The 26,949-nt window shown below is 33.3% G+C and overlaps 1 protein-coding gene across 1 annotated transcript; it reads left to right on the forward strand.

Annotated features, from left to right (window-relative positions):
• The first annotated feature begins 18,575 nt into the window (after positions 1-18,575).
• LOC126847665 (pyruvate kinase-like) lies at positions 18,576-26,544 on the forward strand. Its single transcript, XM_050588047.1, has 9 exons — positions 18,576-18,629; positions 18,683-18,809; positions 18,890-19,119; positions 19,714-19,897; positions 19,973-20,179; positions 21,592-21,776; positions 21,842-22,084; positions 24,755-24,977; positions 26,357-26,544. Exons 1-9 carry the CDS (start codon positions 18,576-18,578, stop codon positions 26,542-26,544), a joined length of 1,641 nt encoding a protein of 546 aa, XP_050444004.1.
• Positions 26,545-26,949: the final 405 nt, after the last annotated feature.

The following is a 26,949-nucleotide window of genomic DNA, read 5'->3' on the forward strand; positions in this document are numbered from 1 at the left end:
AAGCTCGTGAACTTGTACTAGTAATAGCAAGAGGTTGCTTAATGTGGTGGTTCGATATCTTGTTGCGTTGGCAAGAATCGCATTTTTTAATATATTCTTTTACTTCTTTCTTAAGCCCTTTCCAGTTAAATTGCTTCCTAATTTTCTTAAGAGTCTTATGAATACCCATATGGCCACCTGCTAGCTTTGAGTCATGAAATTGTGCGAAAATAGTATGAAAGCGTTCTATCGAACCAAGGCTCATAGCGTGATTCGCTGAAGATTGAGCTTTATCTATATTTAGCAACTTGCATACTTCAGAAAAAGTTTTTGATAAGAAATCCGTCCCTTGATCGGTTAAAATTCGTTCTGGAAGTCCATGTAAACACACAAAATGTATTACAAGTGCTTCTGCGACCGTATTAGCTTTGTAATCGGGTAGCGGAACTCCGAACGCGAACTTAGTAAGATCATCTTGGAAAGTCAAAATATAATTGCTACCTAAATCAGTGGTTCGCAGTGGACCGACGACATCTAATTGAATGGTCTGGAAAGCTCGTGAACTTGTACTAGTAATAGCAAGAGGTTGCCTAATGTGGTGGTTCGATATCTTGTTGCGTTGGCAAGAATCGCATTTTTTAATATATTCTTTTACATCTTTCTTAAGCCCCTTCCAATTAAATTGCTTTTTAATTTTTTTTGAGTCATGAAATTGTGCAAAATTAGTACGTTTTTCTTTAGGTGTAAATTCTAAGCGTGAACAAATGATAATATTTATGTCGGTATCACGGAATACATATCGTATCATTGACCTTACTTGTGCCCAGTCAACATCGTCATCATGACCTAATTTATTCATGGCTAGTTTACTTAAGTTGTTTTCTTCACAAAACTGTCGTAATGCTACTAACGATAAAAACAGGTTTTCACACGTCGTCGCTTGCTGATCGCGCGTTTTCGTTATTAAGAATATACTATATCGGTCGTTATTTTTTATAAAAGTCGTTCCCCCAATATCACCTGCCTGAACGTTTTGATCGGCTCCGAATTTCTGTTTTAACTGATAGTTAATACCGGTTCTAAAATTAAATTGCTTCGCGATCTCTGACACTATGTGATATTCGTCGGGTGCGTTTATTAATTCCCTAGTTACTTCGGATACATTTTTATTAGTAATCAACTGTGTTTCAAACTTCTCAAGGAAAACTGGATATGATAATTCCTTGACTTCTGTAGTACTATATACTCGGCTTAGCGCGTCTACGTTTGAATTTTGTACTCCCGGTTTATAGCGTATTTCATAATCGTATTCTTCTAACAATATTCGCCAACGGGCTAATTTTGACAAAGGATCTTTTAAGTTAAAGAGCCATTGCAAAGCTCTGTGGTCTGAATATACTGTGAACTTTCGTCCATAAAGATAAGGCCTGAACGTTTTTACCCCAAATACTATTGCTAAACATTCGAGTTCGGTTGTTGAGTAATTACTCTCACTTTTATTCAAAGTCCTAGAGGCATATGCTATAGGTTTTTCGTCTTTAGGTTCCCCCTGTGACAATATAGCTGCCAATCCCTTTAAACTTGCATCCGTAGTCAATATAAAAGGCCTAGTAAAATCTGGGTATTGCAAAACGGGTTCTGAACATAGTGCATTTTTTAATGTATCAAATGCCTCCTGACAACTTTCTGTCCATACGAATTTACTCCCTTTCTTAATAGATTAGTTAATGGTTTTGCAATACTACTATATTTATCAATAAATTTTCTATAGAAACCTGAGAGACCTAAAAAGCTTTTAATTTTCTTTGGCGTTCTAGGGACAGGGAAGTTTAGAACCGCTTGGACTTTCGATTTGTCCGGACTAATACCATTAGCTGAAACAACATGCCCTAGGAATACACATTCCCTTTGAATAAAATGGCATTTATCTGGTTGAATCTTTAAATTATGCTGTCTTAACCGATCGAAAACGTCACGTAGTTTAGAGTTATGCTCAGGGAGCGAACTCGCACACACGATGACGTCATCAAGATACACCAATGCCTTAAGCCCTATTAGCCCTGATAGTACTGTTGCCATAAGACGTGAAAAGGTCAAAGGGCTTCCTTTAAGCCCCATTGACATACGATTGAACGAAAAATGTCTCGCTCCGTGTCTGGAGTTCATTATCGTGAATCCCGTGTGTTCCCGTGATGCTTCTGATAAGGGAATTTGATAAAATCCCGAGGCTAAATCTATGACGCTAAAAATCTGACTTCGGCCTAATTGGTCAAGTATTTCGGTAATATTAGGTATTGGATAAAATTCATCTAATGTAACAGCATTTAGCCCCCGAAAATCAACTACTATACGGTACTTTTGAATCCCACTAGCGTCTAACTTTTTCAATACTAAAAGAAGTGGTGAATTCCAAGGAGAGAAGCTTTCCTGTATTATCCCGTCCTTTTCCATTTGCGTTACTTGTCTACTTATTTCTTCTTGCTGCGCGAAAGGCAATCTATACGGTTTCCGGTACACGGGCTTTTGATCCGGTTTTACTCTAATTTTGTGCTCTATTGTATTAGTACAAGATAATTTATCTCTCTCTAAATAAAATATATCTGCGAAATCCCCACATATTTCTAAAATAGATTCTTTTTCCTCAGCGTTCATATGATCGCTCCTAATTAATGTTTTAATCTTATTGACCCTGTCTTCTTCAATATATTCTACGTTAATATTGTAAATACTATAACCAGTTTGTCCTTCGTAAGTTATTTTACTTAAATCGTGTCTACTTAAACGTTTCTCGGTTTCCGCGATATTTAATAGTCCTACTATAAACCCACCGTCCTTGACAAGAGAAACCGCGCTGCTACAATATACATCTTTAACTAATTCCTGTTTATGTATTAATATCTCCTGCCCGTCCAAATCAGCTATTGGTACTGTTATGACCGTCTCTAACCTCGGCTGCAGTATTATACTGTCATCATTATTCTTGGCTACCTGCCTATTCCCCGTATCGCTTAGTTTCGCGTTACCTACGTTGTTTATTACCCTGTCATCTAAATGTAACTTATTACATATACTTTCTACTAATTTATTTACATTACTATCATTATGAACCCCGTCTATATCGACTAAGTCCTTGTTCTGTGACTCAATACATTCCAATGTCATGTTCTCTACACTCATATCCCCTGTGTCATTCATATTTAAACTTATTTTACTGCTTTTGTCTATTATTTCATCACAACTAATATTCATATCCTTTTCATTCTTACCTAAAGCAAGGTGCTCAATAATATTCGCGGCTTGACGCGAACATGATACACCTTGACATAATCCATTATCATTATAATCATCTTTTACACTTTTTTCTGCTAAAGGGAATTCAACTATATCCTCACTTAATTTATTCTTACTTGCTATATTCCCATCAACTTCATTTTCATCAACTATACTCTCCTTGACTATACACTCATCAACTATATGTTCCCCATTAACCATTAAAACACTCTTAATATCTGTTTTACATAACATATTTTCCCCAATTACATTGCTATCCATTTTCAAACTTTCTTCACATAATACTTCATTATTCTCAACTATACTTAATTCTTTTTTACTTTCTAAAACATCATTTTTTCTACTTTGCTTACCATTTTCACTTAAACCATCATCATCATTATCATTTATCAAAAGAACATTATTACCCATATCTATCACCGTGTGATTTTCAGTAAGGAATTTCTCCCCCAAAATACCATCTTCCTGCATTATACAATTGTTACCCACTAAATTAAATTCTGTATATATTTCCTTATTATTAATTATTATCGGAATAATTATAGTACCATACGTTGGTATAATTTTTTCATGAATTCCCTTAAGATAAACTTTATTTAATTCGTTAACCATAATATCATCTTTTACCGTGCTAATTTTTAAAATATTAATCTGAGAGCCAGTATCGACTAGCAATTGAAAATTATCGTTTTTGCTAGCGTTACTATTACAAAAAATATGCTTATTAATCATTGTCGTTCGAGTGATTCTAAAGCAGTCTGAGATTCCACGGCTATTTGCCTGACGACGCGCGCCCCGTGGTTCGCGGTCGGTTCCTGAAAATTTTCTGTTTTAATCGCGGCGCCCCCCATATTTGCACGTTTTGCATCATTTTCCCTTTTATAGCAAACAGACTCCCCGTGCCCGATTTTGCCACAATAATTACAGACAATGGGACCCGCATTATTCGAATTAAAATTTCCCGACTGATAATTAGTATTTTGCCTATTTTGCTGAGGTGGAGGTCTATTATTATCATTGCCATTGTTAGTGTTTAATCTACAATTATAGGATAAATGACCTACTTGATTGCAAATCCTACAACGTCTATTATCTACATTAGGACGATTACCATTAAAATTGTTACCCCGATTATTATTATTGCCATTATTCCTTGGTGACTGAAAACTCCTATTCCCGTTGATATTTGAACCCGTATTAAAATTATTCCCGGCGTTTTGCGATTTAAACATATCCTGTACCCTTCTGTAAGTGATCAAGTCCTTTTCGGCTAGGACTGCGGTTTGTTTTAACTTCAAATTTAAGTTGTTCATTTAACCCATTAATATAACTAACCAGAGCCTGTGTTTTTACATTTTCGTTTATGATTTTAGCGTCTTCCTTTGATTTCCCCGCGGCTAAAGCGTTACATAATTTTTGATAAACCTCATCTACCCGTTCATTATAACTATTAACTGTTTCATTTTTGTTCATTCTTATTATATTTAATTGAATTTGTAAGTTAGCCGCTGCAAAAGGTGTTTCAAACGCGTCAAGCAATGATTTTTTCAACTCCTCCCAAGATGCTAAAGTTTTATATTTAGTACAATTAAATGCACGGCCCGTAAGCTTGGTGCTTATAACCATTTTTAACAAAAGCGGTATTTGATCGGCACTAACTGAATTAATTATTGCCTCACATGCATTTAAAAATTGATAAATATCCGTTTCACCGGAGTATTTAGGAGTTAAATGTAACGCGTCAGTTAAACTTAAAGTGGGAGTTAAAGACATCTTTGCTTGATTAGTTTCTATTTCTGGTGTATTAACCGTAGCTGTTGTGTTAATGTCTTTTACCTTAGATTTTGTTTTCCTAACCGTTTGTAGTTCAACATGCACTACACCTTGTGTACTCCTAGTTAATCACCTATCTGCTTCCCTAAATGTTTTGTTTAAAAGGTCTATCGGGTCGGTTTCAGATTCCTGATTAATAATAATAGAACTACCGTTACTGTCTTCTAAATTAATTAAATTAATTTCATTAGATTCTAACGTAACCTCAGATAAATCTAATTCTTCCTTAACATGAGAAGTGCCTAACTGCTTATTATTACTCATACAATCAACTTAATTAACTTATCTTATATTTTTATATTCTTATACTATAGATTAACTCACAATAAAGCGTTCATGTTGAGTCGTCTGGTCGTGTCAAAGAACGTTGAAGATCAAGAAGCGCTGGAATTCTTCAATTGGTCTTCGGTGTGATGCTGGAAATGATCAGTCCCGCCTTTGACAATCATACCGTCACTGCGCCAGTGTAAAGTTCTCTCAAGTCTGTGGCCTTTGGAGACTTATTACACAAAAGTTGAAGTTGGAAATTGGAAGTTTTTAAAGAAAAGAATACTTTCAATCACAAAAATAAAGTGAGATATGTATTATTACAAGCATGAAGTTAATACACAAACAGTACAAATAAGTGTTTTGTTTCAGGCAGCTAGGACACTTCTGACTCGCTCTGGCGAAACGGCTGGTATTTACGCAAAATGGCCATCCGGGTCGAGTGGAAGGAGTCCTTCGCATCTCCGCATCGATGACCTTTTCCCAGTTGTGCAATCGCCAATCCTCGAGTCCGGGTTGTTGGTGAATGGCTAAGCTGTCCACTGTTAATTGCGGAACATTGTCGGATAGATGATTTATACAATATTTAATGTGTTTGTTTGTGTGCTTTTACAATCTTTAGTTGTACAAAGTATATGATTTCTTATAGTTGCATAAATAAATTGGTTTTTACAATTTATAATTGGATTTTACAATTTATGACGTTGTTTACCTTTTGGTTACATACAAAGTATAGAAAAACTCATTTAGGTCGTGCATATTATTAATATTCAAGGAGAAATTGGTTATGTCGTAAACTTGGCTGGATTCAGTAATCCATTACACTATTTCGGATAAATTTATTTTGAATACAAAATAAAAAATATAATAACGTTTGTATGTACTTAATACATTAAATAGTACAAATCGAAAATAATATTTGACGTAGATTCGCAGTAGTTAAAATGTTGAATAGTTATTTTTTTTTCAATTAGAATAAATTAAACGATTATTGAAATTAGTCTTTGAAAACATACAAAGCGGGGTTTTCATTTAATTAAAAACGACAAATTGATATTTTTTTTGTATTTATATTTCAATAAATATATTCTGGTTGATTTATTTTAAAGGACGTGCCAGTACGGTAAGGTTAAAACAATACTGTTCGTCTTTAATTAAAATGACAACGTAAAAATGAGCAAACACCCACAGTGACCATTGCAAATAGAAAAAAAAGTATAAACCGCTAAAACCCTATACTAATACCACCGCCAACGTTCATTAGTAAACAGCGCGGTTGTATGCAGTTTGGCTCTGTTGTAAATAAAACGGTCGTCCATCTTCTGGCTGAGTTTACCACGGTAGCTTCTACAAGTGGGATGGTTAGATTCGATTTTGGATAGTTATGTCTTAAAACTATTTCCACAATAAACGTTTTTGCCTGTAAAGGGATAAACGCAACAATTATTCTCCTCCAAAAAGTATATCCCGCCAACACACTGCTAACAAAACCACGCCGTGTATAACGCTGTCCCAAACGCTTTCTGAGATCATATTATTATAATTATTTCTTAGAATACAATCTCAGAATGTATACAAAGTCACGGAGAAGTAGCCAGTCGAGATAGCGTCAAGTCTGTTGTACCATTATTATAGTGGCATTATCTAGTTGGCTCGGATAAGTTTTTATAATATGATAACTAAGCGGTCTTTGTACTCGAGCCACACGCCATTGTACAATTAATTGTGCTTATACTTTTTGCTCGAAATTAACTTTCTACTTGCCTTGTTCAACTAACGGAAAGATTAATTCGCTCTACCGGGCTATGATCATATAAGCATAAACCACGCATACATTCACCTTAGACACTAGATTTAATATTTTCAAGTTTTAATAAACTGAAAAGTTATTATTCAAAACTGATTATTGACCGGTTAAAATGTTTTGACAAATGAATGTATTTTTTAAAAGATAATAAAATAATAAAAAAGTAAATATTTGATACATTTATAATTATATATAATAAAATAAATAAGAAATATGCTTTCAAAAAGAAAAACTATAAAATTGCAATTACTTTAAGAGTAAACTCGTGTAGTGAGTTGAAAGAATGAAAGATTTCCCGAGAAATAGAGAACCTTTCGTGAAATAGATCTTCCTGTAAAGCAATAATAAATTATTTTACAGATTATGTCACAACACACACAAAGCAAACACATTATCGTGACAGCTGTGTACACTTGTAACCGTGTAATATCCTAGCATTTCTTGTCCATGTGTGTGTGTGGGTTAGGTTATTCAAACCATTTGAAATTGTTACTTTCATTGAAAAATTTAAATCTTTGTTTCAAGAACTTTTTAAAATACTTCGAATAATTTTAGCTTCGGTGCAAAGCGAGAAGGTATTGGTTTTACTCTGATGTGGGCTTTTTTTTTAGCTGTATACACTGTAAATTTTTTTAGTTGTTTTTAAATGATGACGTTATTTACCTGTTAATTTGTATATTTTTAATCAAATCTATGATAAGTGTTAATACTTTAACCATCAGACTGAATTTATTTCATATTATAACGTACAATCAATATATCACAAATTTTCACTAAAGTTACTTCATAAAGTCAAAAGTTAAAAAGTGTGATTTAAAATCAAGAAATACGCTGTAAAAATTGACGTATTTTTCAGTTCTTAAGTACGGCATGTTATAATTCTAATATGTTTTCCGAAAAGTAGTCAAAACTGGTTTAAAACCCCAAAAAAGTATAACCAATCATTTTTTTTTTTAATTAGAACAAAAATTTATGATTTATTGAACTCTTAAACTAACTGAGTGTTTATAACTGTATAAGCTTTCCACGGTGGTATTATTAGTTATCAAGCATTTAGAAAAATGTACTTAAGAGTAATATATAACTACGAAATAAGTTTCAAAAAACTAGTTCCTTTGATTTAGAAAAAACTAAGGTAACACTTGTGGTATTTATACAGTAAAGACATAAAATAATAAAATATTTAAAGTTTAGATGATAACAACAGAAGACGATAATAATAATTAAAAAATCGTTAATAACGAAAAGCATGTACCAGTGGACGATCTGATTTAAGCTGATGAAATTTGTAAATGTTACATTTTTGTATGTTACACTTGTGAGTTGTGTATTACGATGCAATGCACTCATGTATTTGTTATTTTGCCCAAAAAAAAATAGTTTAATTATTGTTTATATTAAGATGGAAAATAAATTAATATATTAACCGCAATCTTGTTGCTCACGGAAATACTGTTTCAGCGTAACGATAATTCATCTTAAAATTATTACTTGTCCTAAAATCGAAACGATTACATTAGCGTATTAAAATGATTATAAAAATATTGTTATTACTTACGTTGAATTTTTTTTTAAATATTGCACATTTTTGTTTCAAAAGTGTACACCGTTTCATTTTCTGCAAACAAAGCAATTAATTTGCACAACTGAGTTTTAATTTATTTTATCGATTAATTCAAATTAAGGCGGTGCCTTGTTATTATTATTATTTTCTTTGGCGGGCCAACAAGCCAAAAGTAATAGTAGTCGTTATTAAACTCTCTCAGTTTTGTTCCGGTGTAATAATTTACGTTGGAATCAAGGGTTAACGACTTCATTGTTGTAATTATATATTATTATACATTTTTTTTTTGTTAATTAGTTTATTATGGTAATGTAATAATTATTAACCGTCGTACATGCACGCCGGTCGAACACAAAGAGTGTTTTGAAAATTTTCAACTCAGCAGCTTGATTCTGAGTGAAATATGATCGCAGGCATTTTGTTTTAACAGTATGTCTACATGATATATTTGACAAGCAGCATTTATAACGATTACCGGGTATTTCTTGTTTAAATTTCTAGTTAAACGTTCATGCAAAAAAAAAAAAACAAAAAGTCATAACTATAATTTGTTTAAGTCTGATTTCCATTTCCAAGCCGGGGGTTGCCAAGGGTACAGCCGTATTTAATCATACCCTGGCAACATCTCAACGAGTACTTACATTTGAACATTAGGTATATATTATATGTGTTTAATTCAAGACTGACCAACAAAAAACTTATATTATGAAAGATGAATTGTGGTGATTGTAATATAGATAAAATAATGTAGGTATTTAAGAAGTATAAGCTATGGACCAGTAATTAATTGAAATAAACCAAGACTGCGGTCCTTTATAATTTTCAATTAAATTTGTTTTTCTTTAATTTTGCATCCTGTGGTAGTTGTAGTTTTGATTTGATAGTTTTGATTGAACTGTTGTATAAAGGACCTCGTGAACAATTATTGCAATGAGTATATCAGTCCCCGTGTAACGCTTCACCCGGCGCGGTAAGTGGTGGTACTGTGGGTAGAGGTACCCATCCGTCATCGCGTTTCACTGCGGTAGAGTAGGTGGTCATAACAACTATCACCACAACATTACTCCCCCTTGGACAAACGATACTTTTGTTTCCTAGTTTTCCTCAAAAGTGAGAAACGATGCTCGTGTACCAGATAATTTTCGTATTGGCCGGGATCGAACTTTTCTTGAACGCGAAGTCTACATGCTGCCTACACCGAACTGAATGAGAAAAAACAGGCTGGTGATAACAACCTTGTGGTATCCCATTCAACGGTATTCCTTCAGTGGTAACCGTTTTGGTAACCTCAAAAAACAGGGTCCGTGGAAGTGGATATTTTATATATTTATTTTATTTATTTAACTCATGTATTTTAAATATCACTTAATATTGTAACATAATTATAAAAAGCAGTTTGACGTATATTACTATAATAAATAAAATGATTAACTATGTATGCAACTTGGCATCCTACTTTTAAGATTTTAATAATATAAATATTAGCTCTCAAAATTGTCAGTAAAAGGATTCTCAAGAACTCTTGAGTAGCCGTTTGGTGTATAGCGTTTACCAATTGGCAGTTCCTTATTCATATATAACACAATAATGAGACAATTGTTACTATAATTAAGATTCAACTTTAAACATCTCTGTAGCTATAATAGGTGAAAACTTAATTTTTTTTCTGATTCTGAATTTTGTTTAAATTATTATTATTGTCTCTTTTATGTATTTATTTTATACACATTAATAAAGTAAACGGTTAGGATTTTACTCATGTTGGTTGTTCAAATTCTGATGCTAACATTCAATTAATATAAAAAAACGTTAAGCAACATATGGTTATAAAATATAGTAAATAAATAAATATTTAAACATGTTAAAGTTACTTATTTTTTTTAAATAAACCATAATTAAAAAGATGAATAGTCTAAACGGCATAAATCAACTTCTTCTTTAGTAATCAACCCTTAAGGTTGGTTGTACAGCATTCTTCCATACTCCCTCCATTCTTCTCTGTTACTGGCCATTCCTTCCGGGTTCTCAGTCCAGCATCTTTAATAACTTTTTTGGTTAGCGTTGTCCTCTGCCTCTCTTGCCTTCTATTTGTCCTTGCAATATTCTGTAGTGTAGTTCCTCCTCGTGTCTTAAAGTATGTCCAATTAGTCTCCATCTTCTTTCTTTGATTGATCTTAATAATCCTCTAGGTTCACCTATTTCATTAAGTACACTGTCATTGGTACGGAACTCTTAGTATCCTCCGCCAGCACCACATTTCGAAGCTTTCTAAATGTCTAAATGTCGTCAGCGAATCTAAGCATTTGTATAAGTTCTTCTCCGACCGTGACTCCTATTATTCGTCTATTGAGCGTTTACTTTATTTCTTTGATTGGTTGTTTGACATATACATTAAACAACATTGGTGACATGGGACACCCTTGTCTAGTAGCCTTTCCGATAAATAAATCAACCACTTTTATACAATTTTACAATTTATGTATGTTTATTATAAACTGTTTGATATTTTAAAAATAATATTTCATGATTATATTTTTTTAAAACTTAAATAACATAATTAAAACTAAATAAAAAAAATCCAGTTATGTTTTTATTTAAATATTAATTTCAAATACTTTTTATTTAAATTAACTCTGTACCTACTTAAATAAATGTTATTTATCTATTATATAAGTAGTAGTAGAATACCTACATATTTAGTATCAACAAATAAATACCAATTTATTTATTACCATATGGATGTGGACAATTATCTTTTTAATTAATAGGTAATCATCATCATCAACAAGCTTAACAGTCCGGAACAAATCTAGTTTACCGAGCACCCTTTTTTTCCGATTTTTTTTTTAATCGATAGGGCTTTTAATGCTGATAAAATTTTGTATATGAATTTTTTGCCGCTCGTACTTACTTTCGGAGTTACAGGCGTTTGAAGTTCGCGATTTCGGGCAGCCGCGCACTGCGCAACGACCCGGCTGCAGCCAGGTCGACTACCTGCTACCGGCCGCCGTGGTCGTTTTTTTACGCGCGGCGAGATACCAAAATAATACTATTTCCAGTTTACGTTTTTATTGCATTATTATAGTTATAATAATGCATAATCGTATAGGTAAAGCGATATTATACTTTACCTATACGATTAAAATGTCATAAGCTTGACGCGGTCGGTCGCATCGCGACTCCGGTTGTGGCCGCGTGCTAATCACAATCGCCACCGCCGGATGGCGCCCGCGCCCGCTTACCCTCTACTCGTCCGCCAGGCCGCGCTCGCCGCACGGACGGGATAGCCGCAGCCGCCGCCGCCGCCCACCGGTCACTTCCGTTTTGGATAACCTTTCGGCCATACATCGCATATAAACCTATATGGTCATTTTTGTTATTTAACACGTTGACCGCCACGGGGTTTTTCACTGTGTTACTTGTAACGGCCATGAGATATAATTCGAAATCTCAACTTTTTCCCAAAACTGTGTCGTGAGATTTATTAGGAGATCTCATTCCCAATTATTTTCAATTGGTGATATTTCGTTTCTGGTCTCAATCATCAGTCTTTTGACATTTTATTTGAAAAGTACAGTGTTGCCACTTTCATTGGGTCTTTTTAGCAAGCGTCTAGCGTTATCAGTTTTTTTTCTATGATTTTTTGAAATGTATGTATTCTATGATAATCTTATCATTGATACCATGTGCATATTTTTTTTAAACGTACTGTGTTTCAACATAATATAATATATTATTTAATATTATTATTATAATATTAAGTTTTTAATAATTAATAATAGACACTGACCGTATTAATGACATGTTAGGTTAGGTTAGGTTATTATTATATAACTATTATATTGTTATATTGTTATAGTAGTAGGTACTACTATAGTACTTGAATTGTTTGTTTGTTTTAAATGTTAAGAGAAAAGAAAGACTTTTTATTTCAATATGTTTTATATGGTTACCATCAGTTTTTATTATAACCATTTTTGTTATATACCACCTATAGACTAAATAGTTTATGTTTTTCAAATTTAAAGAAGAAAATAAAGACTTTTTTAGTATAATATATGTTTTACTACAATGATAGAGGTTAGTTTTTAAAATAAAAATGTTTTGATATTTAATCTGAGATCTCATAAAATGGTAATAATTGGTATGATATTTATTTGATGATCTCGCGGTAAGGGTAATATTAATAGTTTTTCAGTGAGTTACATCCTACGGCCACAAGATCGAATTCGAAATCTCAACTCTAATTGACTTGAAACTATAAAAAACGTATTAGAAACAACATATTATTAATGTTAACAAATTTTGAATAAAATCTGAGAAAAAAAATGTTTTGAGTAAACTTCGAAAAAAAAACCCTTGGCGGCCTGGACAAAGTTTTGTGATATCTCATATTAGATCGCATGGCGGTCAACGTGTTAAAAACCAAAAAAACTCATCCGTAATATCTGAAACCCGGCGTACCCTTTATTCCAACCCTTGTCTACCACGATTACAACATTTGGCGCAGTCGGTACTCAAAGCTTAAAGAGACTTAAGGTAAGGGCAAATTTGAATATTATTTTTTAAATTTTTTTAATTTGGCACCCCCTTTAAATTCTAACGAACTTAGCTTAGCTGGACCTTAAGTTTAGTCTAGGCTCCCACTGTAAGAGAGTTTTTTCTCACAAAAAAGTACAAATTTGGGGTATTTTAACGCTTAAAAGCGAAAAATAATAGGGTTTCTGTATAGAGTTGTACCCGAGTGTGCTTTGCGCTAAAAATAGAATTAGGCAAAACCACAAATCCGCTGACCAGCCGCTCATAATCTCGCGAAATAACTCATTCGGCTAATTGGTTCACGCGTCGATATCAATATGTCAGGTAAGGCATTATTAGATCTGACAATAGCCGAGTTGAAAGGCGAGTTGGCGGCGCGGGGTTTAGGCACCGAGGGGACAAAACCCGATCTGGTGTTAAGACTAGAGGCATTCCTCAACGAGGAGGATGGGGTCCGCCCGATGACCATGCGGTTCTACATGACGGACCCGTCATCCCCCCCCCCCACTCCAACAATTTACCATCCTTTCGGTGATCAATGGCCGACCAGAGTCTATTGCTCTATTTCATGGGGGCAAAATCTTCGGAGTGCAATTTCTCCAGTGGAAACCCGGAATTCTCCGGAGGATTTTTCAATTCCTCCGGTAGAAGTTCAATGCACATCACTTTCCCCGGACAAATTGACCGCGAACACGGGTTAAATGTAAACCACACTCATCCAGACATGGAGTCTACGGGTATTTTCGGAGTCCGGACAGAAGAAAGGACCAGGGAGCCGAGGAGGGATGGACATGTTTTTTACTTTTAAGTTCTTAAACACTTTTGAACTTCTGTTAAACCACCTGACATATTTAATGCATTATGCCGATGGTTATATTCTAAACCTACGTCATTATCGGATAATGGAATAGACAGTTCTTGGAGAATTCTTGGCTTTTGTATGAAAAGGTACACAACAATAAAACAACTCTTGCCCAATTCAGACAACCAGTATCTGTAGGACTATGTGCAACAGAAGACTTAATACCTCGCGTCGTTAATTTTTTCGAGCATGTTAGTTATGTCTTCTTCACTTTCTCCGATTACAGCAATAACGTCCGCGAAACACAGCTTTTGCACAAGTATTCCACCTATCTTTACTCCTCCAATGTTTTTTTTCTTACTTCTTTTAAGGCTTTTTCTATATATAGATTAAATAAGGTAGGTGATAGATTGCACCCTTGTCTTACCCCCTTAGCAATTTTAGCCTCCACCTAGTTGTTACTTTTTTCAGCTTTTATAACTGCGATTTTATTGATGTACAGATTATATATAATTTTTCTATCTTTATAGTCTATTCCAACGTCTTCCAAAATCTTAAAAAGTTTTGTCCATTTAACATTATCGAAGGTCTTCTCCAGATCTACGAAGGCAATAAACAGTGGTTTGTTGATTCTAAACATTTTCTCTATGATTATTCTTCTTTTATTTTTTTTATTTTTTATAAATATATTTACAATCTGTAATATTAGTTACAATAAGTAATTTGAAAAAAAAATATAATACAATGATAGGACAACGTGAAAGAAGGGGGTGTCCAGTAACACTACTTCAACAAGATTTAATTACATAATTATAATTGTTTTGAATTCCTTAAAAAAAATTTTTGATTTTTTTTTTTTTTAGTTATTGAGAAGGTCTTAATTAACTTTACAACAACAAAAAATCTAAAAATAATTGCCCATCCAAATCCCACTTACTGGCCCACGCACATCAACAGACAACCTGACATTCTTGAATTTTTTATATCTACTCTTCCAAATCACATTTCTTACAATATAACTAATTCCTCAGACCTCTCTTCCGATCACACACCTGTCTTATTAACTTTAAATAATCTCTCTTACACAACTAAATCTTACCCTACAATTACGCCTGGTAAAACTATATGGCCAAAATTCCACAGTATTGTTGAAAATCAAATTCTCCTTAACATTGACTCTGCGGTCCTATCTCTTACTTCCATTATTCAAAAAGCTGCACTCGACTCTTCCATTCCTATTAATTCTACTCAAAACTCTAGTTATCACCTACCCCAACATATTTCTCAACTAATAATTGAAAAAAGACGAGCCCGCTCTAGATGGCAGAGGTCACACTTGCCCAGTGATAAAAGAAACTACAATATGCTTACATCCTCCTTAAAAAATATTCTGCGCAAACACAATTCAGAAAAATATCAACATTATATAAACTCACTCAACTTATCCAATAATTCATTATGGAAAGCTACTAAAAATATCCTTAAACAAAAAAATAAAATCCCTCCTCTACGCCATCCTGACCACTCCTTAGCCACGTCTAATCTAGATAAGGCAAACTTATTTGCAACCAATCTAGAAATGAGATTCTCTCCTCATCCTGACATGCCTGACAATGAACACGTTAGTCACGTAGAATCCACTCTTTCCCGAATTCTCCCTATGTCATTACCAACCAAACATACCTCTCCATCCGAAATCCATTATATCATTAAGAATCTTCCCAATAACAAAGCTCCCGGCTATGACCTAATAAAAAATCAAATCATTAAATAATCACCTCTCACACATCTTTAACTCTATCCTCCGTATATCATACATTCCCTCTTCTTGGAAACACTTGGTCATTATTCTAATTCATAAGCCTGGGAAACCCTCGCATCTCCCTTCGTCTTATAGACCAATTAGCCTACTCCCCTCCTTCTCTAAAATCCTTGAAAAAATCATAATCAAAAGAATCTATTTAATTATAACCGAAAAAAATATTATTCCAGATACCCAATTTGGTTTTAGAAACAATCATTCACCCTTCAAGCCCTTCACCAAGTACACAAAATTGTAGACAACATTGCCTCTTCTCTAGAAAAAAAACATTTTTGTTCACCGTATTCCTTGATGTAGCACAGGCGTTTGATCGTGTATGGCACAAAGGCCTGCTCTAAAAAATTCGTTTCCTTCCCACTCCTCTATATCTTACCTTAAAATCTTTCCTCTCACACCGTACTTTCCAAGTGCGATGCGATGATGAGCTTTCAAATACTTTTCCTATAAAAGCTGGTGTTCCACAAGGTAGCATTCTCGCTCCTACCCTTTATAATCTATTTACTGTCGACATACCTCATTCAAACATAACTAACTTAGCCACTTTTGCAGATTACACCTGCATAACTTCTTCTGTTCCAGATATTAATTCAGCCATTAATAAACTGCAAATACATCTTAAAAAGCTAGAAACCTGGTTTAACCAGTGGAAAATTAAAGTAAATGATTATTCTTAGTCATACAATTCCAAATATCATAATTTCCCATGTTTTAGACCAGTAAGCTCTAGAATTAGGGGCATGGACAATTGACATCATTATAATAATACCTAACTTTCTAATTGAGTTTCTGTAAGTATAAATGGTTTAAAAGTGTCTATCTGTATGCTGTATGTCAATGTTTGTTCAATAATACATTTTCATAATTCATCGTTCCAAAAATATTTAAAAACTCTTTTGGTGTGTAGAGATTTGATATAGTATCAGGTAATCCAGAATTTACGATGAATGTCAAAATATTAGGATTAGTAACAAAAGTACCTTTTTTTTCATTCCAAGGTTAATTTTTGTTTTTTTATTTGAATTTGAATTCTCGGGTTAATTTGGAACTTCCCGTAAAAATTTTTCGTCGTGATCAGTTTGTAAATTATGAACAACACGATTTTGATCACACATCATAGACAAAAAATTCTAAGTAATACGAAATTCAAATTATTTACTACAAAAAAATATTATAAATAAATAGGTATACCTTGGTAACGTCTTAAGAAAATATTTCCAAAAATTCATCATCTAAATCACAAAACTCGTCTTCGCTCTCATATGGAATGTTTAAAACTTCAACTATGTCTTTATTGTTAACTTTACTAATTTTAATTTTAAACAAATCAAGAACAAAAATAGTTAAAAACGAAAAATAAATACCACTGACTTGTACATATAAACCATAATGACAAATGCATGGTCATATGTAACCGCGGTAACAAAATATCTGTTTTATAATCAAAAAATCATGGTTGAAGATTATCAACAGTTCATTCTGATAAAGCAGACGATAACAATACACGTTGTATTTTCTTCAACACCAAAGATATTATTATATTATAAAGATAATAAAATCGCGTACAAAAATATATACAGGGTGGCCCAGGAAGATTTGACAAATAAAATAACTATTGTTCTAGTGAATATTTTTAAGTTTTTTTTTTAAAAATAATTTATACTCATTTGCGCTATGTATTTTATTGCACTTAACTATTTTAATTTTTAATTTATTTTTTATTGCCTTTTTATTTAAAAATTCAAGATAGCCATTTTGTTAAGAATAAATTGCTGAACATTTTGACTAGTCGACAACCAAGTTTGGATAATTAATTTTTAAGTTACTAAAGGTTAAAGAATAGGATGGGAGGTGGAGTGCGGTAGAGTAGGCGCGTAGAGCTATTTTTATCTGCGCACATTTCTCTACTGCACTCCACCTCCCATCCTACCCTTTAACATTTAGAAACTTATAAAGTAATTGTCCAAATCTGGTTATCGAGCAGTTGAAATTTTCAGCAAATTGTTCTTAAAAAAAGGCTGTCTTGAGTTTTTAAATAAAATGGTAATAAAGAAAATAAAAAAGTAAAATAGTGAAGTGCAATAAAATACATAGTGCTTATAGCGCAAATGAGTATAAATTATTTAAAAAAAAAATCTTAAAAGTATTCACTAGAACAAAAGTTATTTAATTGTTACTAATTGTTTATAAACTAAGTTTATTTGTCTATTATAATAATTAATAATATTCAAAATACATTTTGACACTGACAAATTATTATTAGAAATAAAAATGATAAAACTTAATAGCCGGTTTATTACTTATTAAAATAAATTATACTCTTAAACTTGAAAAAAATTGTGCTTTATTTTTATTTTGTATTATGAGCCCGTTGTTTTTATTTTCCTGGCATAAATATTTGCCCTGTTCCTGAGTCCTATTAATCCGACCACGGCTATATGGCCTAGTGGGATAAAAATTGAAAATATCGTTTCCACAAAAAAATAGAGTTGCGCATTTTAACATGATTAGCAAATGATTATATAACTGTTAATTATTGCTTGGATACAGGAACTTATAATAATATTTAGGTTTAGTTTTTACATTTAAACGTTTTCGTTTAATTCATTAGTTATAAAGTATAATAGTGAGTAATTGTTGTTTTATTCATACTAATCTAGGTGTTTTTATAAAAATGAACATCAGAGGTCCTAAAGTCACAAAAGAACCCCGTCTCGCAATGTCCTCGGTGAGTAGTATGCCACCATGTAAAATTTGAAAACTAAGTATCGGTTATCATAGTCGTTTTGTAACAACGAGACCATGCAAACAAAAGCGATTGATAGTAATTATCTGGATCATTTGAGTAATTTGAAAACAAATGCTACACCTTCTGCGCATACACTCACTTCGATTGCAGTTGCCGTTTGTGCGTATGATCGACTAATCAATAAAACCGTTCACAATAATAACTTACCTTTTTTACTTCTTACTTATACGTTGGTACAGCGACGAGTATATCGCAAGAAGAAGTAGTAAAGTATTGCGAAAGAGGCGTTTCCATGATGGTCGTATGGTTTGACGGACTGACTGTCCAAGAATGCAAGAAAATGATATTTGAAATTCGCCAAGGCGTTTTTAACCATAGTTTGAAAAACGATCGAATACCGTACTCGTTAGCTATCGTGCTAAATCTCGAAGGGCAAAAAATAATAACAGGCACCATACTTAGAACCCAAGTAAGTCAAACGTGCACAATTCAATGTTAAACGCGCCCGTTAGAATAATATTTTTTTATAAACTTTAAGTATTATAACTAGTTAATTTTTTTGAGGGATTTTTTATTTCGTATATTACAATCCTCTACGTCAAATCTTGTACCTGTTAAACAAATGTTTAGGAACAATGTTTAAAAAAATAAAAGACGTAGATTCTTTTCCTCATAACACATGCTAACTCTGGTGTGGAGAAATGGATGGGAAAAAAGGAGAAGGATATCAATAAGGGTAAATGGATCACTGATGAGTGATAATTGCACGTTTTCAATGGGTTATTAAACGTAACTTGACTCAAATTACTGAGAGACTCCCAGCCAAAAGGCATGTTTATGTGATGTTATTACTCTCATTTAACACCTGATCGAAAGCAAAAATCTAATAGTACTTATGACAATATTGATTCACTTAATATCACCGTCCATGTTATAAGTTCAGTGGCTTTTTTATGTCAAATTTCAAATCATTACGGGAAGGGTCTGCCTTGGTTTAGAACCAGAGAAAGGGAGAGAATCAAAACATTTTGATCTCTGTTTTTACAATGTAATTATTGCTTAGCTGAAACAAACGATGATAAAACTAGAAACTAACGATTACGTTTACGTGACCAACAATGTTGAATACAAGAACAAATGTTCGCCGGAACGTATTTATGTGAACGCCGAAAATATTTTGCGATTGAAGCAAGGAGATCTGATTTATTTGGACTACGGCAAGATCGAACTATCCGTACACCAAGTGGGTAAGATCTGAGTTGCGACACGCCATGAATTGTTTGCCGTTGTTCAATGAATATACAAATCTAACATGCACACAGATAGCGAGGAGCTGCAGTGCCTGGTCAGACGAGGCGATTTTCTGGGATCCGAAAGAATGGTGCACATTCCGGGAATGCCGATACCGGCAGGGCTTACTGACGACGACGAGGGCCGAATACGCAAGGCCATACAAAACAAAATCGACGTGATACTCATACCCGGTGTCAGGGATGCAGCCTACGTCTACCGGGTAAAAGAATTCGTCCGTGAGTATAATAAATATAGCTTATACTGTATGATAGTTGAAACATGACGTGTTTTAGCTTGGATGCATAGTTGAGAAAGTATTGATTTTGTGAATGTTTTTTTTAGCATACATTTGTTTTTGCGATGACCGATTTGCAAAAAAAGGGTTCGGTCAACAGGTTAAATAACAGGTTCGGTCGGCATACGTACGGCTATAGATAAACTGGTTGCATATCAAGCTATTAAAAAGCGGCCACAAGAGTTCTCATCTATAAATATGAAAAAGTGAGATACTTCTAGCGCTACTCGTGGGCAAATCGTGGATCTTATTATTTTTCACTGAGGATCCGTGTTATATTCAGTCACGTTTATTATAACAGCCGGTTTATCAGCACTGACAACCCGGCTATAACAATGACCATCAGAAGTTCCAAAATGGGTTCGAACCCTACTCCGCCGTACCCCGTCGATTTTTCTCCTCACACGATACAATTAGGGCGGAATCTTTAGGATGCCTTACCGCCCAAAGGTGGGTCAAACGCCCGAGTTACCAAGTGAAGCACATGCCAGTCAAGTTCTAGGGAATAAACTCGGATTACTGGCTATCAGTAACCCAAAGTCCAGCGCTCGCCGTCATTCCTTTGGTTTTTCACCTGGCTCCTAGTTTAATTCAAAAAGGGTTAGCCTCCTTATCAACCACTGGTCAGACCGCGACACATCCAAATTGCTACAGTGATTTGGTTCACTGTAACCGTCAGATGTTATACTCCCATCGACAGAGTTGCTAGTCTTCCAGGAGTCAACGCCTCGACTGAAAAGTTTTGCGTGATCAGCATTTTTATCCATTTCGTCTGGCCAGGGAAGGACGAGCCCTTTCCATCATAAGAGACCGCCACCACAAATCGAACCGCCCCCAACACTCACCACAGTCGTCCCATGATGGTATTAATTTCACCTGGCTTTCGACCACAGGCACGGCCATGAGTTTGCCTCTTCGGAGGCGTATTGACATCCTCAGTTCGATGTATACATCGAACTAGTCACCTCTCCTTCTGACTATTTATTTGTCTTAGAACCCAGAAGGGCTAGTGGTCGGCTCATAACAAGGATCATCAGTGAAAAATAATTAATAAGTTCCACGATTGATCCACGAGTAGTGTTAGCATTATATAACTTTTTCATATTTTTCAATAAGAGCTCTTGTTGCCGCCGATCGAAGATTGCGTGATACAGGCTAATGTGCAACCATTTATCTATGCCGTGGGTATACGCGCACTATGATTGATTGTTTGGTTAACAATCAAAATACAGCAGACTAATGAAAAAATTACACAATTATTTATGTGTACATATAGTTTTAAAAACATGTGTAATTTTTTAAATGTCACAGTTAGATAGCACTTGTTACTAACTTATTTGGTTATTCGAATAGAACGCGAAAAAGGAAGCGACATTGATTTGTACGCTAAAATCGACAACAGTATTGCTATCGAAAACCTTGATGAAATCTTGACACTGGTCGACGGTGTTTTCCTTGATTTACCAAGTCTGTCTATGGAAATAGGCCACGACAAGATATTCATCGCTCAAAAGATTGTTTTATCGAAATGCAACATTGTACGCAATAATCGTGGCATCCTATTTAAAGTGCAAAAAAATAACTCTCCGTCTTTCCGTTAAAGATGGGAAAGCCGACAATCACTCACGGTGGGTTTCTGTCATCATTGGAGGTTACGTCGATCCCGTCGAACGCCGAAGTCAACTCCGTCATCAACACCGTACTCGATGTGACCGACGCCATTTACTTGAACGTCACACTGCGCACCGACTATCCAGAGCACTGTGTAGAGTATTTGTCCTACGTGTGCCGTCAAGGAGAATCCGCCATTTGGGAACAACAGATGTTCAACGAGTTAAATCTCAAGGTTTAATAGGCCTAAAAACATAAATTCCTTTAAAAGGTTTTAAGACGTTAAAACATTAGCGGTTCTTTTGCCGGGGTTAATTTGACTGATAATATGAAATGGTTAAATCACAAAATAACCAGAAGGAAAACTTTAAACAAATTACATGGGTTCTCATTGGGCCGTCGAAAAAGGTCGGCTACCATATTGTTTTTGCGGTAGGTAGTCAGACTGTAAGATAATACCCGGGTACCCGTTACTATTTAAGTTTCAAAAGTTGATATAAAAATAATAATTTTTTGAGAGGGGGAAAGAAAAAAAGAATTGCGAAGACACGAGATCACCTTGCATAAAACACTATAAAAAAGAAAAGAACATTTGTTATCACACTCTATGAGATATTGAATGGATCACGATTACACTGTATTTATACCGAGTGATTCATTAAGTATAAGACACCGCTTTTCTCTTAAAACAATTGCAATTTTGTATTTCTCTCTTTTAGAGACACGTTAGTAGTTTATGTTGTTTTACAATAGGTATTACTTATTAGAGATTATACAAATATTAATCTTCTTTATTTTTTCCCAGAGTTCAATCCACTTTTGTAAATTAAACGGTAAATTATATATTTAATAACTTTTTAAAATAACGATTAATTTGCTAAAATTTTAACTGCTCGATATCCATTTTTAGATAATTAATTTTAGAATTAGTGAAGTTTAAAATTAATAACAGTAGGGGGAGTGCAGTAAAGTAATGCACGCTGATAAAAATAATGCTACTTATCGGCCAGTCAATAAATTACACTTAATTAAAAATTAAATATTTTATTCTATTTACTATAGAAAACTATAGTTCTAATGTTGATAACTAAACTTTTCATAATTTGAACTTGTAAAATAAAATGAAAACAAATCTAACCATCAGTGACTGATAATAAAATGTTTAAAAATAATACTACTATATTTTAAACAATTATATTATGAGAAATAAAATAAAACGTATTATTAATCATTAGTCTAAAGTTTTACTTTTATACTAAGCAATATTTACTATACGGAATATAACTAAATCAAATATATACTTTTAATTTTATAGTTTAAACAATAATAATTCCTCGTTTCGTATAACGTTTAGAAAACATTAGTCATAAAATAAACAAAAGTCAGTACAGTGAAGTCGGAGCATAGTGGTCCCCACGAAAAAATTGTACTGAATTTAAAGTTCTAAATATTTCATTGGTCAATAGACGATGTATGTTTTATTTTTAAAAAGTTTATGGCTACTCATCATCAAAAATTGACAAATGGTTTCGGGTACCCGGGTTTCCCGGCCTGAGACTCTCGGGTACTCGGTGGTTTCGGGTTTCACCAGTATTTGCGAGTACCCTTTATAACCGGTATTACCTCATAAAAATCAATAGCTTTAGTTTCTGGCCACACTAAACCACGAAAATCGTGGTAATATTATATGTGATCGACTTTTTTTCTATGTACGTTTAATGTTTTTTATTGTTATTATATATATTTTACATGAAACAAATCCAGAAGTATGGACTTTTTTTTTTAAGGCCCCTGGATACCGACCGTTTTTTTCAGCCAAAACACATCTTTTTTTGTCCATCGTACAGATCTAACCAGTGATCCGATTAGCAATCTAAAAACAGATATGAATTTTTTATGAAGTTTACTTGAGATCGGTCAGAGCGTTTTTTTCAATTTTTATTTTTAACCCTTTCCAAATTTGAATTTGAATTGTTATAAAAAGTTCAAACGTGTTTTATGCGTAGTAGGAGTAAGATATCAAAAAAGTACGCTGACCGATCTCAAGTAAACTTCATGACAAATTCAAATCTGTTTTCAGATTACTCATCGGATCACTGGTTCAGCCTGTGCGATGGACAAAAAATGTACTATTATATTAACTAAAATAGCTTTTTCTCATAGACAAAATGATTTAAATAAAAAATAATACCGTGATGATTTTAAAAATTAACCGGAAAATTAATTGGCATGGTCGAAATGTATTAAAACCACTTTTTTCTTAAATATTGCCTATACAAAACTCCTTAAAAATGATCGGTATCCAGGGGCCTTAATGGAATTAAAAACGTTCGTTTCCATTTAAAAAAAACTAGATCTATACTTGGTTTTACGTATACGGAAACGAATTTAAACTTTTTCTACTTATTGAAAAATATCGTAAAATATGTACCTTCGAGTATAGAAAAACAATTATTTTCAAAATATTCATATTTTTTGAGAAATCGAGTGTCTTATATCGTATGGATCACCCTGAATAAGTACCATACACGAGAGATTTTTTTACGGATCCAGAGTTTAAAATACAAATGTTTATATTATGTTAGTTAATTAATTGAGTTGAATCAACTTTTGACACTTACGGTAAGTATTACATGAGTGCATGGCACCAGAAAAGCTTAACCCATGAAAAATAAAATTTCGTAAACCTTAAAAATGTTAGGATACCCAAAAGATAAATTACACAATAATATAAACATTTGTATTGGCTATAAAACGGTATCTATTAATATACATTTTTTTTATCTACAGTTACGTATCGAAGAGTCTAAAGGAATTTTAGTAGTTATAATAATATTTTCTGTGGCCCCACTATGCCAGATTTTATTTCTTTTGTCGATTACATTTGATCTTTTACACACTATAGTCCAAACTGAAACCAGATCCTGCTCAAGGGTTCAGTATCGGTTGTGTGACGGTATCGCTCAAAAGCCACGCGACAGCAATAATAGTCATCTCTACGTCCGGTGTGTCAGCTCAGAATATTGCCAGGTACCGCCCAAGGTGTCCGATAATAGCAGTTACCAGACATGGAAAGACAGCTAGAAAATTAGCCGTATGGCGCAATCTGATCACAGTCCACTACATAAGTAAGTTTCGTGAATAAACTATATAAAAATAACACTTATTACTAAACATATTAAATTAATACATCTTTACGAAGCGATTAAAACTTCTATTAAATTTATCGTTTTTAAATATTTCATAACGGGTTAGCAATAAAAATATTATAAATGTAAAAAAATATGAAAATATGTACAGTGGGGTTGGAGCTATTGAGCAGGGGGTGGGGGGCAGTCATAGGTCGACAGAAATTAGTAGAACATTACTTTGCATGCAAGTATGCTCCTAAAATCACCAATATATACATTGTATTATGCATTAAAAAAAAAATAGACTATTAAATCTTGATTAATTTTATTTTAATTCATAAAAATGAATAACTAATAAAATAATAATTAATAATTATCAATTAAAAATACAACTTGTTTTAATCAAAACCTCCCCCCCCCCCTCTGAACATTTTGAAACTCACCTTGCATGTCTGTTTCGAAAAATAATAATGTTCTCAAATTTTTTTTTCGATTTTTTTGGCCATGGTCGTATAAAGTATTTTTAGTTTATTTCTTTACTGATATATGATGACTACATCATCAATATACGAACTATTTAATAATACATTTTAGCAGTGCTTCAAGCGACTCGAGACTGATGACTAATCAATTAAATAAGTAAAAAAATAGAAATAATAATGAATTGCAATAGTTAAATCAATATAATAGACATTAAATTTCAATAATTTCTCTTCAGTCGAGTCTAATGCACCAATTGTCATTAGTCAAGAGTAATCAGTGGTCGCTGTCCGTTTTCCCTGGTTTAAGTTCAAGTTTGTTTGTTCAATACCTTGTACTTTTTCCTTTCTAAATACACTTGTCTTGAGATTCATTCGCACAGTATATGATATTTCCTTAGGTCCTCGTGCCTTGTGATTCGTTTGTACCCCTTGTACCTATTCTAACGTGACGACGGCTCTTCGACATCCGCGAAGAACTCGGACAACTAAACGAATACCGTCAGCAACTACACTATACTACCTCTTTTTGTCTTACCTCTATTTATGTTTTTCTAAGCGTTTTTAGAAAGAATCTAATATGTAAAGTTATTTCAGATTTTTTAAAAAAATATTGAAAAATTATCAAATTTTGGGCAGCACGAGAAAAACTTTTTTTTAAAAAAACACATTGTAAACTCAATTTAAATAAATAATTGTTACTCGAAAAAATACATATTTTTTTTTAGAAAGCGATTATTTAACATAATATTGATTTATAATATTTTTTTTTTGATGGCTTGATACTATAAAAAAAAAACGATAAAAATTATGTTTTTGTGGTTAAGGGTTTATTTAAATATTTTATTTCTTTAGCTCATATCTTTGCCGCCAAATCTTTATTGTACGTTTTTTTAGCTCCTCAAGAAACCGAATGGTTAAAAGACATCGAAGCCCGCATACGATTTGCAATGAATTTCGGCAAAACTAAAGGCATACTGAAAAATGGGGATTTAGTAATAGTAACAAGTGGAAGTAAAGAAAGTGTAGGATTTACGAATACCATGCGAATGATATATGTGAATTCCGGTGATATCTACGACTAGAAGAGTAGTCGGCTTATTCGACTATAGTAAAAACTTGATATGTATTATGGTTATAGAAATAATTATAAATCGAATAATTCTGACAATATTAATTTATTTATTTGAGTAACAAACATAGAATGAGTACAGAAGAATACCACAACTTTTAAAATCTGTATTTATTCAACGAGACATTTGGTAAAACGTATGAAGACATAATAATTTTAAATAGTAAAAAATATATCTAATCTATTATCGAACTCATTCCATACTCTCTGAAGCATTTCAAGCTTAACAGTTTCAACTGTCGCAGTTTAGCTCATCTCAGTTATTTGGTAGAGATGGGAAGTAAACCTTATGTTTTACGAACCCCCTTTAGAAAAAATCATCGGGGTGAAATCGGAGCTTCTTATGACTTTAGTGGTG

This window comes from Adelges cooleyi, unplaced genomic scaffold, assembly GCF_023614345.1.
Source record: "Adelges cooleyi isolate 19-005CV unplaced genomic scaffold, UGA_ACOO_1.1 ACOO_flye_CR_arks_rails_tigmint_CR_PRNA_115, whole genome shotgun sequence".
In the NCBI taxonomy this organism is placed as follows: Eukaryota; Metazoa; Arthropoda; class Insecta; order Hemiptera; family Adelgidae; genus Adelges; species Adelges cooleyi.

Excerpts from the sequence above, each read along its gene's own strand:
- LOC126847665 (XM_050588047.1), top strand. The coding sequence starts at position 18,576 with ATGAACATCAGAGGTCCTAAAGTCACAAAAGAACCCCGTCTCGCAATG. Across the intron at positions 21,777-21,841 it reads TTTTATCGAAATGCAACATT|ATGGGAAAGCCGACAATCAC; the intron begins GTACGCAATAAT and ends TTTCCGTTAAAG. Across the intron at positions 22,085-24,754 it reads TCAACGAGTTAAATCTCAAG|TCCAAACTGAAACCAGATCC; the intron begins GTTTAATAGGCC and ends TACACACTATAG.